General features: G+C 41.8%; 1 protein-coding gene across 2 annotated transcripts; it reads right to left on the minus strand.

The window, feature by feature from the left end:
• Nucleotides 1-1,497: 1,497 nt before the first annotated feature.
• Nucleotides 1,498-16,205, minus strand: LOC126390718 (cAMP-specific 3',5'-cyclic phosphodiesterase 4C-like). 2 transcript variants are annotated; one of them, XM_050045141.1, is made up of 16 exons: nucleotides 15,664-16,205; nucleotides 14,519-14,653; nucleotides 13,103-13,230; nucleotides 12,820-13,002; nucleotides 12,664-12,703; nucleotides 12,328-12,398; nucleotides 10,946-11,108; nucleotides 9,854-9,947; nucleotides 9,588-9,745; nucleotides 8,488-8,586; nucleotides 8,234-8,398; nucleotides 6,822-6,921; nucleotides 6,537-6,691; nucleotides 4,709-4,831; nucleotides 4,409-4,591; nucleotides 1,498-3,649 (listed from the first exon to the last, which is right to left on the minus strand). In XM_050045141.1, the coding sequence occupies exons 1-16, from the start codon at nucleotides 15,703-15,705 to the stop codon at nucleotides 2,669-2,671; spliced, it is 2,820 nt and encodes a 939-aa protein (XP_049901098.1). In that variant the 5' UTR covers nucleotides 15,706-16,205; the 3' UTR covers nucleotides 1,498-2,668. The 2 variants fall into 2 exon arrangements, with proteins under 2 accessions (XP_049901098.1, XP_049901099.1); XM_050045142.1 differs by lacking the exons at nucleotides 13,103-13,230; nucleotides 14,519-14,653 and adding an exon at nucleotides 13,674-13,687 and having other exon boundaries at nucleotides 15,664-15,705.
• Between the last annotated feature and the right edge of the window lie 520 nt (nucleotides 16,206-16,725).

Genomic DNA, 16,725 nt, shown 5'->3' on the forward strand with positions numbered 1-16,725 from the left:
ATATATATATATATATATATATATGTAGTTAAGTGTCCATCAAAACTTTCCTAAAGCCAACATGAGTTATTTAAATTGCTTGTTTAGCAAATATTCACATGAACTTGGCCTGACTACATAGTCCAACAGCTAATGATGTGTTAATATGTTAGATAAACCTTGTTGCTGATCGCCTGCTCTGACAAGGTGAAGTGAAAGTGAAAGTTAGCTTCTTCTTCTTCTGGCCTCTCCTCTGGTTTCACCGTATGTGACACGTAAAACCCTGACTGTCTGAATCCGTGATTTTGAGACTTTTAATGGTACCCTGCACTTCCAAGGCGAAATTCCTCAGCCATGGCGTTGACTGCTTACTTTACTCATGATGCATATTAAAAAAAAAAACCAACAAAAAAAACACCATATGGACATGTTAAAGTGATACTTTGCTGATTTTCAACCAGCTCTGTGTCACTGCAGTGTGTGCATTGTGTGCAGATGAATGGGGTTTGTCTTCCCCACGTGCCCACAGTGCCAGGCCTGTGCTGTGAGCAAAAATGAGGCATGTCAGCCAGATGACATGGCGTGTTCCACATAATCCAGTGGATTTTGGCTGATGGATAAGCGGGGAGATCTGGGAGGTGGTACAAGGAGCACCTTAACACCATTTATCTGCACACACTGCCTGCTCTGCGCTGACACAGAGCTGGGAAGTTGGCAAAGTTTCCCTTTAACAAGGTTAAAAACTCACTGTCATTGGTGGAGGGCCCTCAAACATATTGAGTTTTATATCACGGAAGCCAAAAATATAATTTAAAATTAATAGCTGGAACCTAAGAATTTTTTCTATCATTTAAGAAAACTACTTTAACAATTACTTGATTATCAGGTCTAGTTTTTTTTTTTTATTGGTTTGTAATTTACTAATCAAGTTTTGGAAATTTCCTTGAGATGCTACGTATTTTGGTACTAACCAAAGAAAAATAGGAGTTTTCTTGAATTAAGTGCTCCAATATTGATACTTTATACTACTGTACACTCACCTGTAGACATATTTCACATATCTGCATGTCCAATCTCTGGTCCCTAGACTGGGTATGAAATTACATGTCTTTCTCCAGTAGTGCTGTAACTGATGACTATTTTAAGTATCGATTAATTTATCAATATTTTTAATAAATCCATCCCTGACTGAGTCTATACAACATCCAAACTGACAGTTCTGCTCTGGTTATCAAAGTTGTTGCCAATTAATTTTCTGTCGTTTGATGAATCAACTAATTATTAGTACTATTATTATTATTATTATTATTATTATTATTATTATTATATTACAAATATTATTATAAATATCAAAACATGTAGAAAATGATTAGAAAATGACAGACCCATAAAATGGAGTTTTAACAAAAGTATTACCTCTCTTGGTGGATGAATCCTGTCAAGTGTTACTCAGGAGAGAAAGACGTGAGAGACCTGCAACTCACAACACCGATCCATCAACTTCATTGATCATATTTATTATATGACATCAGCAGATTAAAATACATGTTTATTATGTACATATATGTAACAGGGGTGTTAGATAAAGTGCCAAATACCATTTTTACAAAAAACAAAGAAAGAAAAAAAGGGATTTGTGGAAGACCATCACACCCGTTACCCTGGTCCCACAGTTCATTGCTTCACGGTCGAGTCAGCCACCTTGTTTGGAGGAAGGCTGAATTGCTCAGTGCTGGTCGTGTATCAGTTTGGCACGATTCACCCGGGATTCAAACTCACAGTCTGGGAGTGGTGAAACTGTCATGATGGGATGAATATTGGGTGGTTTTTTTTGTTTTGTTTTGTTTTTTTGTTAACATGAACTGACATCGACACGTACAACAGGTCAGCCCCTTGAGCTGGACTGCAGATGTTTCCACCTTTGACAAAACGGTCCAGATACTATTCAGGAATCCAGCATCGTTGCTTTAAGGTTAGCATGTGAGGAGGTTAAACTGTTCCAGAGCCCGAAGGTGTTCTCAGCATCCTGTTCACAAGCGGGAAGTTTTTGTAGTAAATATAAGACAACAGACACTTTCCAGACTTATTTTTTTTCTCTTTTCTGACAAACAGAGGAAGTTGACATTCTTTTAACAGTTGTTGGTCAGTGTGTGTGTGTGTGTGTGTGTGTATCGTCCTCATAAACGAGACAGAGATGATGAGTAGTAGTCCATGAGATCGGGAGAACAGGCACGCACTTATTTGCATGTACGCATTTCAGTTTTTGTTTTTTTAAGATTTTCAGGAGCTACAAAAGGTTGATAAAACAGGTTCACCCCTTTTCTTATCCCCCGTTTTATTCCCTACGGCAGTGATGGATGTACAGATACTCAGTGATGAAGACGTGAAGTCGTTCTATCACTACCAGTTGATCAGGACGCTGCAACAATCTGGCTGTTCGGGAAGGCGTATGCTTCGGCAGAGGTTTTGTATTTGTATCCATTGCTGTCCGTCTGCGAGCTGTGGAGTTTGAGACGTCTGTAGTTGAGTCAGAGCATGTTAACCCTGGAGAGAAGTGCATCTTCGGCTCTTCATCCTCCTCCATGACAGTCTTACTGCTAACTGCTGAAGCCTCTCCGGCTCCATTTACGTACTTCTGTATCTCTCTGAGACTTTTCCTCGCTGACCCTGTTTATGTTTTTACACCCAACTAACTGTCCTCTTCTTCCTCTACCTCTTCTTCTCCAGCTTCATCCTCAACTGGCACCTCCTCCTCTGCCTCTGCTTCTGCCAACTCTCCATTCTCCTCTTCCCCATTGACATCTTCTGTTTCTTCAACCTCCTCTTCAGCTTTGTCCTCTGTTTCTGCCTCCTCTGTCTCGCCCTCCTCTTCCACTACATTTTCTTCCACCTCTCCTGCCTCCTCTTCTTCTTTCTCTTCCTCCTCTTTTTCCTCTACTTCTGCCTCTTCATTTTCCACTTCCTCTTCCCCCTCACCTCCTCCTTCTCCTTCTAATTCCCCTTCTGTCTCTTCCTTTTCCAAATTTTCCTCGCCTTCTCCTTCCTCCGTCTTCACCTCCTCATTTTCTGCACCATCCTCCTCTTCCTCTTTCTGTTCTCCTTCTTCTTCTTGAGTCTCTCCCTCCTCTTCTTTAGTCTCCTCGTCCTCCGCTGCATCTGTCTGCCCTCCTCCGTCGTCTTCTTCTGCCTGATCCTCTCCATGTTCCTCCTCCTCCTCTGTGTTCTCCTTCACCTCCTCTTCTTCTTCTACCTCTTTTCCTCCAGTCCCTTCCTCCTCCTCCTCCTCCTCCTCCTCCTCCTCACCTTGGACTCCATTGTGTTCGCTGTTGTGATTCTCCTCATCTTCTTTCACAGTCTCTCCTTCGTCCTGCGTTCGGTGTGCATCGTCGTCGTCATCGTCATCGTCGTCGTCGTGGATATCTTTCCCGCCGTTGTTCCTCAGGTGTATGTGGTTGTGGTTGTTGTGCTCCAGGTCCTCCAGGGTGAGTTCGAACTGGAAGCGGTCGTGCTGCAGGTGTCTGTCCGGGGGAGGTGAGGGAGACTGGGGCATGGTGTTCAGGTACCACTCCCTGTTCTCCTCCAGCGTGTCCAACAGCTCCTGGGCGTCTGGATGCACAAGGTCAGCCCACGTCTCCCACAGCGGGTGGACGATGTAGTCGATGAAACCCACCTGGAAAAGAAACAGAGCCAGACCTGAGGCCATGATGATAGTTTTGGAAAATACACTAATTCACTGTCTTGCTGAGAGTTAGATGAGAAGGTTGATGCGCTTCTCATTGACATGAGAGTGGTATCAATCTTCTGATTTTTGGCAAGAAAGCAAAAAAGCATCTTTTCCAGAACAAACTATTCCTTCAAAGAAAAGAGAAATACAACCAGAAAATGTCACTGTTAAACATCATGGACATCAAAAAGAGGCATATGACTGAAGCCACTGCCAGCTGGATATCATACACACATCCAAAATATCATAACAAAAGATTTAATGACTATCTGTGTTTATCTTAAGTTATTCCAGGCTTCATTACGCTGCCAGATTTATCAAAAGAACCCAAGTTTGTCTCTTCCTGCCACAATGCAACACAAAGTAGAAACATGGACTTTTAGCCATGATAGCAGCGTGGCTCTATGGATGGTTTGGCACTTTGTCAGTCAGCCAACCTCTTTGGTCCAGACTGAAATTTCTCAATAACTAGTGGATTTACGGCCATGAAATTTAGTACAGATATTCATGTCCCTCTGAGAATGAACTGTAATGATTTGGTGATCCTTTAACTTATATTGTGGCGCCAACAATAAGTCAAATATTTATTTGTCCAATATTTTGTTTTATGACTAGTTAAGCTTAAACAAATGATTAAGAACACTTTTTATATATTCATATGTGAAATATGATTAATTTACAGTGATGAGAGAGATGGAGCGTTACCTGACTCTTCTCCACTGACGCAGTGTGTTTGTCACACATGGCACTGATCTCCATCCCTCTCTCTCGCTCCTTGTCACCCTGTCGGAAGAACTCCTCCATGATCCTCTCTGTCCACTGTCTGTATAACGGCAGCGGCTTGGTGGGGTTGCTCAGGTCTGCGCAGTGCACCATGTTCCTCAGCACCTAAACACCGTACATCATACAGTATAAATATATTCACACAGTACAATAGATGTGTGCAGATTTTACACAAGCCATTCTTTCACTAGTGGCCACGGTCTGTGTGAGTAGATGAGTTACCTGTATCCTTTCTGTGTAGTGGTCCAGCAACAGCACACCAGAGCTGGTTACCTTCTTGGTCTCCACCATTGTCTTCAGGTCAGCCAGTAGGGTCATGTGTTTGGACATGTCCGTTGCCAACACCTGCAGACAGAGACAGGAAGACAAAAGTGAAGAGAAACACAACGATTCAACCTCACCTCTGTCCTCTGTCAAATAAAACCAGACCAAAACCAAAGATAGTGTGGAAAAACAGGCTGTAAGTGATGTGATGAGTGTAAGACTGGATCTAGGATGTTAGTTTAAAAGAGGAACTACCAGACAAGGAGCAATTTTTAAAAGTCTCATGTTTAGTGTTTAGTGACATCTAGTGGTGAGGTTACAGATTGCAAACAATTAAAACTTCTCCTGTGTGCAAAGTGTGTAGAAGAACTACTGTGGCTGATGCGAAAATGTGAACGGCGCTATCTAGAGCCAGTGTTTGGTTGTCTGTTCTGGGCTACTGTAGAACAACTTGGCAGACTCTGTGGAAGAGACCCTGCTCCGTAACATCACAGCAGTTCTTAGCTTTCAAGTGACTATGAAAATGAATATTATATTCCATTTTTGCCAAAACAGCCCCCTACATTCTACACACTGGACGTTAAGGGTACTGAAACACCAAGGCACCTTAATAGTGAAGAGGGAGCTGAGCCGGAAGGTGAAGCTTTCGATTTACTGGTCCATCTACGTCCCAACCCTCACCTATGGTCATGAGCTCTGGGTAGTGACTGAAATAATGAGGTTGCGGATACAAGCGGCCAGAATGAGTTTCCTCCGTGGGGTGGCTGGGCTCAGCCAGAGATAGTGTAAGGAGCTCGGACATCCGGAGGGAGCTCAGAGTAGAGCCGCTGCTCCTTCGCATCCAAACAGGTCAGTTGAGGTGATTCGGGCATCTGATCAGGATGCCTCCTGGGCGCCTCCTGCTGGACGTGTTTCGAGCATGTCCCACTGGTAGGAGGCCCCGGGGCAGACCCAGAACAAACTGGAGGGATTATACATCTCATCAGGGTCCCCCAGGACGAGCTGGAATGCGGGGAGAGGGATGTCTGGAGCGCTTTGCTTGACCTGCTGCCCCCGTGACCGGCCCCAGATAAGCGGATGAAAATGGATGGATGGATGGATGGACAAGTGCATAACGTATGTGCTTGTTGACTATTGGCTGTAGTCTTTGCGCTGTGTTCAGATGCACCTTTTTCACGAGACATAAGAAACATGAAGCAACGCAACACCACCTTCGTTGCCACTAGTTCTTTGATGTCAGTTTGGTGTGTCTGGGCCTTAAAACATGAAATAGTATTTTTTATATTGCAGTTTTGGAGGAAATCCAGTTCTTAAATGGACTGAGAATCCAAAAGGCATTTAATTAAGAAGCTGCTAACCAGATTAAATTAAATTAATAAATTGGATTTTGGCTTCAACTTAAATTTACCTAACTGAGATTAAAAAGTTACAGACAAACAGCATAAAAAGATGAAAAATAATATATTATTATAAACAAGATCAGAGCTAAACAAATTGAACCTGTACCATCTAAAATAAAAAAACTACCAGTAACAATCAAAAACAAGAATTCTAGAAAACCTCACATCACAACATAAAGTGGCACCTTAAATACAACATGAGCGCTGTCTCAAACCATAAATAGCAAATAAATAAGACAATTCTGAAACTATCAAATGATAAATGAGATTCTCAGAATTGGCAGCTGAAAGAGAAGAGCAGCCAAACCTAAGTAACCAAAACGGAAGAAGTTATTTTTCTATAATTTAACTAGTACAGTGTGAGATGTGGTAGAAAGTGTCCTGACCATATCGATGACAAGCTTGCGAAGGCTCTGGCGCTGTCGCTTGGTGAGGTTCTGGAAGATGTCACAGTTTTCCTGGTGCAGAAGCTTGAAGCCCACAGCGAGGTGGTGGTTCTCCAAAACTGACTCATCATTATACATGAGGGCCAGCTCTGAGTCTGAGCACAGTGGAGAGGGGTGGAGGAGGAGGAGGAGGAGGAGGTGGTGTGGACAGAGTTTGTGCAAATATCTAGACTTTTATTAGACATATTTGTCTGTGTGTGTGTGTGGGTGTGTCTGTGCACTTACTGGTGTTGATGAGGAACTGATTGGAAACTCCAGGATGGTCGACATCGTGGATAGCTGCAGCGAACAGAGCAGCGAGGATCTCCAGGTCAGTGAAGACGGCCTGAAAGGGACAAGAAGGGCAGAGATGGAGATGTTTCCATCTATTATTTTAAGTTTTTATCCAAAGAAAATCTGTGTATTTGTCTGTTTATTTAGAATGTTAAGAATATGTATGGGTAAAAACATTATTTTAAAAACATAATTTCCAATACAATCACTCTGTAGTTGAAACATGTTTTTGCTTTCTTAGAAGGACTTTCATACAGAATCAGCAGCTCATATTAGGATTGAAATTATGGCGGTCAGCTTTTCCTTTTCACTGCAATCCAACACCTTTTGGGTCCATGGTGACACTGAATCCAGGTGAAAATCTGTTTAAACTCATCTCATTCTTTGGAGAAAAAAAATCTCTGAAAATGTTGAGCCTTAAAAAAAGGCTTAGGAAAAAGGTTGAATTGAAGGTTTGTGCATGAACTAAAAGTTCTGTGTTTATGAACGGAGTCACTGAATGTCAGTCAGTTAATTATTACACTTTGACCTTGGAGTCCACCCTGCACTAAAACTCTCTCTGTCACTACAACCTGACATTGGCTGAGGGGACATACAGTAACATAACGTAATGTACAGTTTGATATAATTATTTTTCACAAAGTCAAATGCTGTCATTACAGTGTCACAAATGAATGACCTCAACCTCAGGTAAAGGAGTTGAGTTTTGACAATATACAATAATGTGTTGTTATGGATATTATAATATAACACATATAATGTGTTATATTAATCTTTTGGATTGTTATCATCTCTGTGCATTGCACACATTCTGTGTGCTTTAACCTGTCTCACAGTCAGTGGTTGGTACTTTGCACATTCCTGCACTAAACTGCTCAGTTCTTTCATTTTAAAACAGATATACTGCACATCTTTTTACAGTATTTTTATTATACATTTTTGTATTATATGTTTATGTTTTTTTTCTTTTGCAGTAGTTTTTATTTTTATTTATTATGATTATGACATAGTAAAAATGTTGTGGTGAATTACAATATTACACTTTGTAAACAGACATAAAGGGTCTGAGCATTTATATATGTTGTTTAAATTAACAAATAAAGGTTGTCATGTTATCTTTAAACATTTATTGTTGTGCCATTTGTGAGGCTATGGTAAGTTTTCCTCTTTTTAGGTTTGTTTATAAATGTGTATTGTGCTGCTGCCTTTAATTGTGCTATGAGAATGTCTCCATGACTGACCCGAGCAGGAAGGGAAGCCAAATCTGTCCGCTTCCAAAAACAAACCAACCAGTATGTGTGTGTGTGTGTGTGTGTGTGTGTGTGTGTGTGTGTGTGTGTGTCAGTGTGTGAGTGTCAACATACATCAAGAGCAGGTGTGGACAGGAGGACATGTGTGGACTGGGTGACATCTGCAGCATGGAGGCTGTTGTGGTACGCTACGTTTCCATGGTAATGGTCCTCCAGGGTCATCACATAAGTGACAAAGGTGTCGACTGGGATACGAAACGTCTTCAACAGCTCCCGCTCCTGAGGAGGAAGGACAGGAGCTACAACTTCACACACCAGCAAAACACTTCACCCCCCATAAAGCGCACGTTCACACTTCTGTTGTTTACCTGGAAGATGGCGTACATGATGCAGCTGAGAGGTCTGTTGTTGGAGAATTCTGCTACTCTGAATATGTTAAAACTCCACTTATCCAGATCCTCCAGCTCCTGTTCAAACACACACAGACAAACATGATGTGATTTTTTTTAAGCCATCAGGGTGCTCAGGGGGTGTCATGACACCATTTACATGTGCAGTAGGATCTAACATAGGGCTAGACAATAAACTTAACTTAAATTACCACCACCATGGATTGCTTACTGAATTTAATTTACACAAAATTACAGATTGAACTGTGCAACATCAACCAGTGACATCCATCTATAAATAAACCAGCTAGCCAGTAATTACTTCAGAGCTGAAATGATTAGTCAACTATTGACAGAGAATAAGAATAAAAGATCACTGGTTCCAGCTTCTTGATTTATTTTGTTACAGGTATTTTTTAATATTTTCTGACATTTAATAAACCAAACGACTAATCAATTAATCAAGAAAATAACAACTGTCAGAGAACTCAAAAGTGAAAACAGCTTTGCAAAACTGGGGCCATGGCTGTTGACTCTCTTGTACGTAGCATTGTTAAATCTGATTTATGTACTGCTAAATGAAGATGCAGGACCAGAGACAGTTTCCATCCTGCTTTGGCCTCTCCAAACATTTGGTGCTACAGACTGTATGGAAGTAGACAACGAGGCGTCAAGCACAAAAAAAAACTCTTTCAAATCTTTCTTTCATCTTCATGTGATGTAGACATGGACCAATCTTTCAATACTATGAGACCATCAACCCAGAAGTGGCCTGGTGTTCAATAGAAAGATGGTCACTCAGCAGGAAAGACAATCACTAACTGAAGGAAAGTGCAGGGCACAAACACATACTGTACTATCTCCATACTATTGGAAGGGAAAAATAAACCAATATTTATATAAAACTATGTACAAGAAAAGATTGTAATATGTGAAAATCCTGAAAGCTGATATTTTATTTTCTTGTGTGCACAAGATAATAAAATATTCTCATTGTTCACAGTCCAAGTCTGAACAGAATTGATTTGTGCAACTTGTTTTGGAGTGAGTCAGAGGAAAGAAAAGACAGACAACAAGACCTTGGCAAGCTCATCCTCGTGGTCCGTGTTGACACCGAAGCGAGGCATGGAAGTGCTGGAGAGGCTGGAGCTGTGAGACAGTTTCCTCACTCCGCTGATGTGACTCATAGGTTTGTCTTTCAGGGTAGGAGATGGGATTTCCACCTCGTTCTGCTTGTCTACAGATTGATGGACAAACACAAACACACAGAGGTGGATTTGCTGGTTTTATTTGGCAAAGGTTATAAATGTGATGTGGACAGGAGTCAGACTCGGCTCCCACTCACCCATGAAGGTGCTGGAGATGTATTCAGACACCTGGTTACCGGAGCGACTCATCTCTGACAGGTGGGACAGCTCTCTGTTCAGCATCCTCTTAAACTGTGGCAGAATGGGAGCAAAGCAGAGAAACGAGTCAATGAGGTGCTGGTTCTCTAAATTTTAAAGTGGAGTGCGGGACTTTTACATATAAATAAACATCTGTTACATTCAAGCCCTCGCCAAACGAGTTGATACAAGGCTGTTTAAGCCTAACACCGCCTGGGAAAGCTCTCTTTGTTTTGAATTATACTGGCATTTTGGTGTGTGGTGAGTTTACTGCACTGGCACATCAGAAGTGACGCATTTTACATCACCGAGCCAGAGCTAAAGGGGACCAGAAGCAGGGAGAGACTATAGCAACAGAGCAGCTGCTTGGAGTATAGAGGAAACTATGGGATGCTATGAGAAAACGTGTCCAAGAACAGTTCCTGCAGTGCTCCAAATAAAAAAGAAACTCAACGTTCATAGGAAAAACTTAAGTCAAGACCTCCAAGCAAATGTCATAAGTACGAGTTGACAGTGTTTATGTAATTAGTCACACTGCCAGAGGGGGAGACAAAAGTCTGCAGGTTTAAAGATAGCTAAATGGTAATATTCAAAACAGTGCTCTATGAATTGAATGAATGCATTTGGTGGATGTAAGTAAGTCCCAAGGTTTAAGATTGCAGTAACATGACTGTGACATAGCATCAAAGGTTTTGTATGTCCCTGTTCAACATGCATGCATTAGTTGTTGGCTACAGTACAGTTCAGCATACAGACCTACACCAATATAAAGCACAGAAAAACGATACCTCAGAGTTTGTTTGTAGTTGAACAATAGAATTTACTATTGTAAATGACAGTAACAAAAAACATAAGATGACAATACATGGTCAGAGACATAAACTATAAATATGCAGCAAAATATTTTAAACTTACATGCTACGTGCTAAAAATACATAAAAATGTGGCATGCAAAAAAATTCTATTTGCAACACACTGTATGCTGATAGTGATATATTAATTAGTCTGCTGATGAGTTGGTTTGATTAGTTGGTCCAGTGATGTTCACATACCTTGTTGGAGGCCATTTCACTGACAGAGCGGTGTGTCTGAATGGTCTCCAGCTGGTCCAAGCACCAGTCCAGCTCCTCCAGTGTGTCCAGGGCGAGCTGCTGGTATTGCTGTTCTGATAGTGACGCCCTGGGACTGACGCACACACCACCCAGAGGAGACCTCCTGAGGACACAATGGTTAGTTTGATCTACCAGATACTGCAGTCAGCCACAACAAGTTAGCAACAGCCTCCTCACCTTGTCCATCTTTTTATATTGTTTGTTTTTTAAAGATATTTATAGTTATTTATTACCAATCCCAAGTGTAGTTTTTAAGATTATTGCCACAGAACAGTGTTTTCTATTCTCTTCCTTTCTACTGTCAGTGTCTGTTGATCTGGGTGGCGAGCTGCTGCATACATTTTCCCTTAAAGCTACAGTTGGCTGCTTTTATGAAAATAACTTTTTGTCATATTTGCTGAAACTGTTGCCATATTCTTAGTACATGAGACAGATAATCTCATGACCCAGCTGCCATGTTCACAAACAGTCACACACATGTATATATGGGCAGATACACATTTCACGCATTCATACGCATTCATACACATAGATTTATACATCAGTCACAGGTGTCTGTAGCCAATCTACGTTGTAATTTGCTCTAACTAAGAATCACTTATGAAACATCAGACAGTTTTAGCGTTTTCACATATGTCAGAAATGGTTGCCATGTCCTGTAAAATTACCTGTAGAGCCACCCAGTGTACACTCTATTTTCTCCAAGTGTAGAAAACTCATAAGATCACCAGCCCACTGGGCATGTGTGGGAAACGCCTCCTGCTTCCTCTTAGTAGGTATAAGGCGTCTAGCAGTTAAGAAGGCAGAGGCAATAGAATTTGAATAGTGTCTCGGAAGAGGTATGTTCTCTGGAACTACTCTGAAAAATTGCAATCAGTGGTGAGGGGGTAAATCTGACTCCAAGAACCACAGTAAATGTATTAAATATCGATGTCCAATAATTATCAAGATTTGGACAAGTCTGGAAAGTATGAATGAGGGATCCTGTTACTGTTCTGCACCTGTTGCGTAAGGGATCTGTCCCTGTGATAGTTTTGGGTTGGATGGCTTTGACAACCCGTGCTCAAGTAATATACGCCTATTGTACCAGATTTTACAAGCTACCTCACAATGTTACTGTGGTCACAAAATGTGTCTCTGAGATGAGATGAGATGCATCCTTAAAGTGACAAGTAGCAGTATTGTAAGGTCTTATACACAGTAGTAAAGGACATTGTTTTACTTTGTTTGTAAAGTGCGAATTACCTCCGGTTACACACATGACAACATACTATCACAATGTGCATAGGAGGAACACTTCAGGAGAATGAGTAGGTACTGACTTGATTGGCGGTGTGGAGACGTTGGCAAGAATGGTAAAGTTGCTCCGTACCGATCGCAGACTCGCCAGTACCTAAATAAATACACATACCACAAGATATATAGAATAATATAAGAGAGATATATCCTAATGTCCTAATGTCCATGTCCTAATGGGAGGTTTAAGACTGGGATGAAGTGTTGAAGCTTCCAATGACAAATGCAAACATTTGTCAAAATGATGTAAAATTGCTGAGAAACTATTCCTGGGACTGGAGGCATTATGAAACATTTAACATAATGTATAGTATAATGATTAATAATTTACAGGAGATTAACATCTATTATGTGAGACTCACTTGGGCAAAAGGTGTGACAATGAAGTCCTCTCCTGTGTGCCTGAGAGAGACGGAGTTACAAGAATGAGAGAAAGCAATATTTCCCCTGAAAACATTTCACATACATGCTCTCTCCCCCTCTCACTCATTCTCTTTGTCTTTCTTCATGAGTCTCACCCTTCACTGGCAAGGGAGGAGTTACGTGAGACCGTCTTGGGCGACATGTCGTAGTCGGAGTCTGAACGGTAGAGGAAGGACTCTCTTCTCTGGCTCTGGAGAAAGGAGGTGTGTAGGGTGAGGCTTGGACTCTGCGAACCCAGCGGAGTGTGACCTGGTGATACGCCATTTTCTGCTTCATAACTTCAGCACGAGGGAAGGAGAAAAGGTTTGATGGTCAGAGAGGACAGAAATTAAAACATCCTGCAAGCTTCCAGCAAAGTGGAAAAATTTGTGTGTGTACCTGTCAGAGTCTGCTTGTGTGATGGAGATGCGTGGCGGGATGCGGAGGGGAAGAGTTGTTGGACGCGATACGTTGCTCAGGACCTCAGGTGAACGAGTGCGGTCTCGAGGGCGGAGCCAGCAGGGTACCTGAGGAGTTAGAAGGAAGGGTTTGTAGATGATACGAGTCACCAGTTGCTTTGCAGGAGTAAAGCACAATTTGTTCACTCAGTCTGTGATATGTTAAAGGCTGGGAAAACAAGGAACTGCCTCAAGGTCCCAGACACACAGGGGCCCCAGAAAACCCAGATTCACTGTCAGCTGGTCTGACATAACTTGATTAATCGCAAATTTCTGACGTTTCAATAGAACTTTTAAATAAAACTTTCTGTAAATAAAACAATTTTGCTGAACATTTTAAATGTATGCAGTGAAATATTTGATTTATTTGTATATATTTTTCCTGTCATTTCACACATGCATGGGGTTTCTGTTGATTTAAGCGCAGTAGGAAATTCAAGTCCATTAATTATCACGATTTTATTTGGTTATTTGGGTGCAGCAGAAACAAGCTGTAAACACAGTTAAATCACTGATATAATATCCCCTTTAAGTAGATGTGGAAAACTTATTAGCAAATAGTTAGCCATTTATACATCTGGCAGACACAAAGGAACATTGTCATTCAATTGGAGTTGTGTTGTGTCCACCTGGTGAAATCCAATATTTACTCATTTAGCTGTGTTTTGCTGCTCACCAACTCCTAAAAAAAAAGAAATGACCCTTTAGGTGCTCAATGCTCCACTGTGTTTTCCGGATAGCTGCTAACTTTGTCTGCTGTTTTGTCACTGGGCAGCCAGTTAACAATGGAAGTATCAGGGCATTACTATAGTATATCATAGTATCTATAGTATTTCCCTTACAACAGCTGCATGCTGCCTCTAAAGAGCAAACAGCTGCAGGCTGTAAAACAAAAACAATGAGCTAAGGGGATGAGAGATAATTCTGTTTCCCTTTCACCTTACACACAGCCATCATTTATCTATTGTTAATATAAAAATATTGATTATTGCAGCTTTAATATATCATCGTGAACATCAAGTGTGCATTAGTGATGCTTTTCAAGCACAGATGGATTTAAAAAGTCTACAATTTAATACCTCATAATGACGGAGTAATGCCCAAGCAAGTCTTCACATTGTACCCAAATTGATGAAAGCCAGAAAAACAAACCGAACATTGTAGACACAGTGTTGTGGTTTGTAAAATGATTAGCTTGTAAATATAATTTGTCGTAAAATGGGCAAAAACATGCCAAATCAAACGGTATGGTCCTTTTATGTTATGTTCATGTGAGTGGGGGGATTAATAGGGCCTATTGCTCGTTTTTACCCCAGGGCCCCGAGTAGGTTAATGCGCCCTTCCTTCCTTTCAATACCTGGAGACTAGATGAAAGTCTTCTGCTCCTCCCTCTGCGTAGCTCAGCCCCCAACGTAGCCCCAGACGTATAAGACCGGCTGTAGCGAGATGACTCCGCCTTCTCCCCAGCACCTGTTATATCTGTGTTGTTACCCTGTGAGACAGGAGGGAGAGCAGGTGAGGGAACCAGAGACACTGGGCAAAAGAGACACGTTTAAAAAAAACACACTCATTGTTTTCCTTGTAAATAAAAATATGTACTGTGTAAACATTCAAAGTAAATACAATGAAAGAACTTGGTCCATGCAGAACATTTACCAAACCATGTTGATTTTCTATATTCAAATTCTGACGAGTGAAGAAACCACATAAAAACACAGGCTGTAAATTATCAATCTATGTGTGTTTGCATGCGTGTGTGACAGTGTGTGTGTGTTCGGCTACATGTGTGCATGTGTGACTGTGTGTGTGTGTCTGGGATAAGGCCTCTACAGACTGAGCTCTTAGAGGCTGATCTGCACTGCAGTACCGTAGCAACAAAACACTGGGGGAATGGTAGCAGTTGCTAGGCAACAGTGCCGTGTTGCTTCCATGCTGCGCTTGATGTCGTCCAGACCCAGATGTGGAAGGATGCTCACATCCACACACACACACACACACACACACACACACACACACATACAGTACACACAAACATACACAAATATATGGACACCTGCCTCTCAGCATAATCAATAAAAGAGCACTTGAATAATGCATGGTATTATGTCCTTCAGCAAGACGTTATCTTTAAAAGAAATAGCTCATTTACATAGAGCGCTCATTTAGCTGAGGCTCATTTACATACAGGACTATGACTGACTGAGTGGTTCACACTGTGTGAGTGGAGGCTGGAGAGGACAAACTGTCCACTCTGACTCCTGCGTGCATCCACAGACCTTGACAACAAGAACAAAGGGAGCCTTGGATGTGTGAAAGTCACGAGGTTTGTGTGTCATGGTAAGCATTCAAGAAACACACACACACACACACACACACACACACACACACACACAAGCACAGTCCTGTGTGACACACTGCTCTGCCTTATATCAACTCACATGGAAACAAGTGACAGAGTTAGTTGATTTTCTCGAGTATATCCCGAGTTGTTTATATTCTCACCTCTTCTCCAGTCACAGACAGCACGCTGCGGCTCTTCTTCATCCTGATTGGCTCGTTCTGGGCCCCAGGGCGGAGCGTTCCGGAACCCAGGCAGCAGAGCAGGTGGAGAGCCAGGACCGGAGAGGTCAAAGGTCACTGCAAGGTCAAACCGGGGTCAGACCGGGTCACAACCGGCCCCCATTGGAGCTGACTCAGCCAGCCAACCGCCTCGCTCACACTCTGTCCACACCTCAGTCTTCAGAGGGCTGAAACTGGGCGTCCAACCTGCCGTTAGATGCTAAAGGTGCATTTAAGTGCCCCTCAGAGGCTCCAGGTTCAGTCTGAGGTGGATGACCTTTGTTTTGATCTGTTGGTTTTTTTCAACAAGCCAAAGGTGGAAGACAAAAAAATCTAAATTCTCACTCCATTTTAGTGTAAGCTACGAGTTTCTGGGAAAAAATAAGTCCGTCTGCATGTTGTCTTGCTCTGGCCAGACAGGCCAACTGGATATCCGGATCAGAGTTCATGATGTCACTGCTGAGGAAAACCTTTTCCCAAGTTTTCTAAAATGTTCATCCAACTTGAAGTATTGTTTGCATGACATCTCCCAGTGGTAAACCTGATCCCACATGAATGCAACAATCAATAATCCAGATACAGCTTGTGGGAGACTTTGCACCAACTCTCTCCTGTCTCAGATCAGTTTCCCATTGTCTGACTGGTCGGTCGGATCCAAATCCTGCATTGGAAGAAGTGTTGAATATGATTGGCCCATCTGATAAGTCCAGATGTCAAAATTCCTAGCTTGATATGTCGAGATCCATCCTTGAATCTGTCCCGGTGTGTCCTCTTCAGTAAAGATTCCCCCTGTGAGAAACAGAGATGAAGAGTTAGTGCAGCAAGTCATCATCCTTCTTTTAGAACTCTCTGTCCTGTTTTCATTCAATGAATTAATCTGATGCATCATATATATATATATATATACATAAAAAATCCTGTTCCCCATATACATACTGTACTATTTTAGTAAGAACGGGGATATTTTTGGGAAAAATGCCTATTGTTTTCCACATGCATGAACAA

This window comes from Epinephelus moara, chromosome 5 (assembly GCF_006386435.1).
Source record: "Epinephelus moara isolate mb chromosome 5, YSFRI_EMoa_1.0, whole genome shotgun sequence".
Taxonomy (NCBI): Eukaryota; Metazoa; Chordata; class Actinopteri; order Perciformes; family Serranidae; genus Epinephelus; species Epinephelus moara.

Bases quoted from the DNA above. Each gene is read 5' to 3' on its own strand.
- LOC126390718 (XM_050045141.1), bottom strand. From the start codon at position 15,705: ATGAAGAAGAGCCGCAGCGTGCTGTCTGTGACTGGAGAAGAG. The intron at 13,003-13,102 runs GTACACACACAA...CTCGTGCTGAAG, and splicing joins ACACAAGCAGACTCTGACAG to TTATGAAGCAGAAAATGGCG. The intron at 8,587-9,587 runs GTCTTGTTGTCT...GTGTTTGAACAG, and splicing joins ACGAGGATGAGCTTGCCAAG to GAGCTGGAGGATCTGGATAA.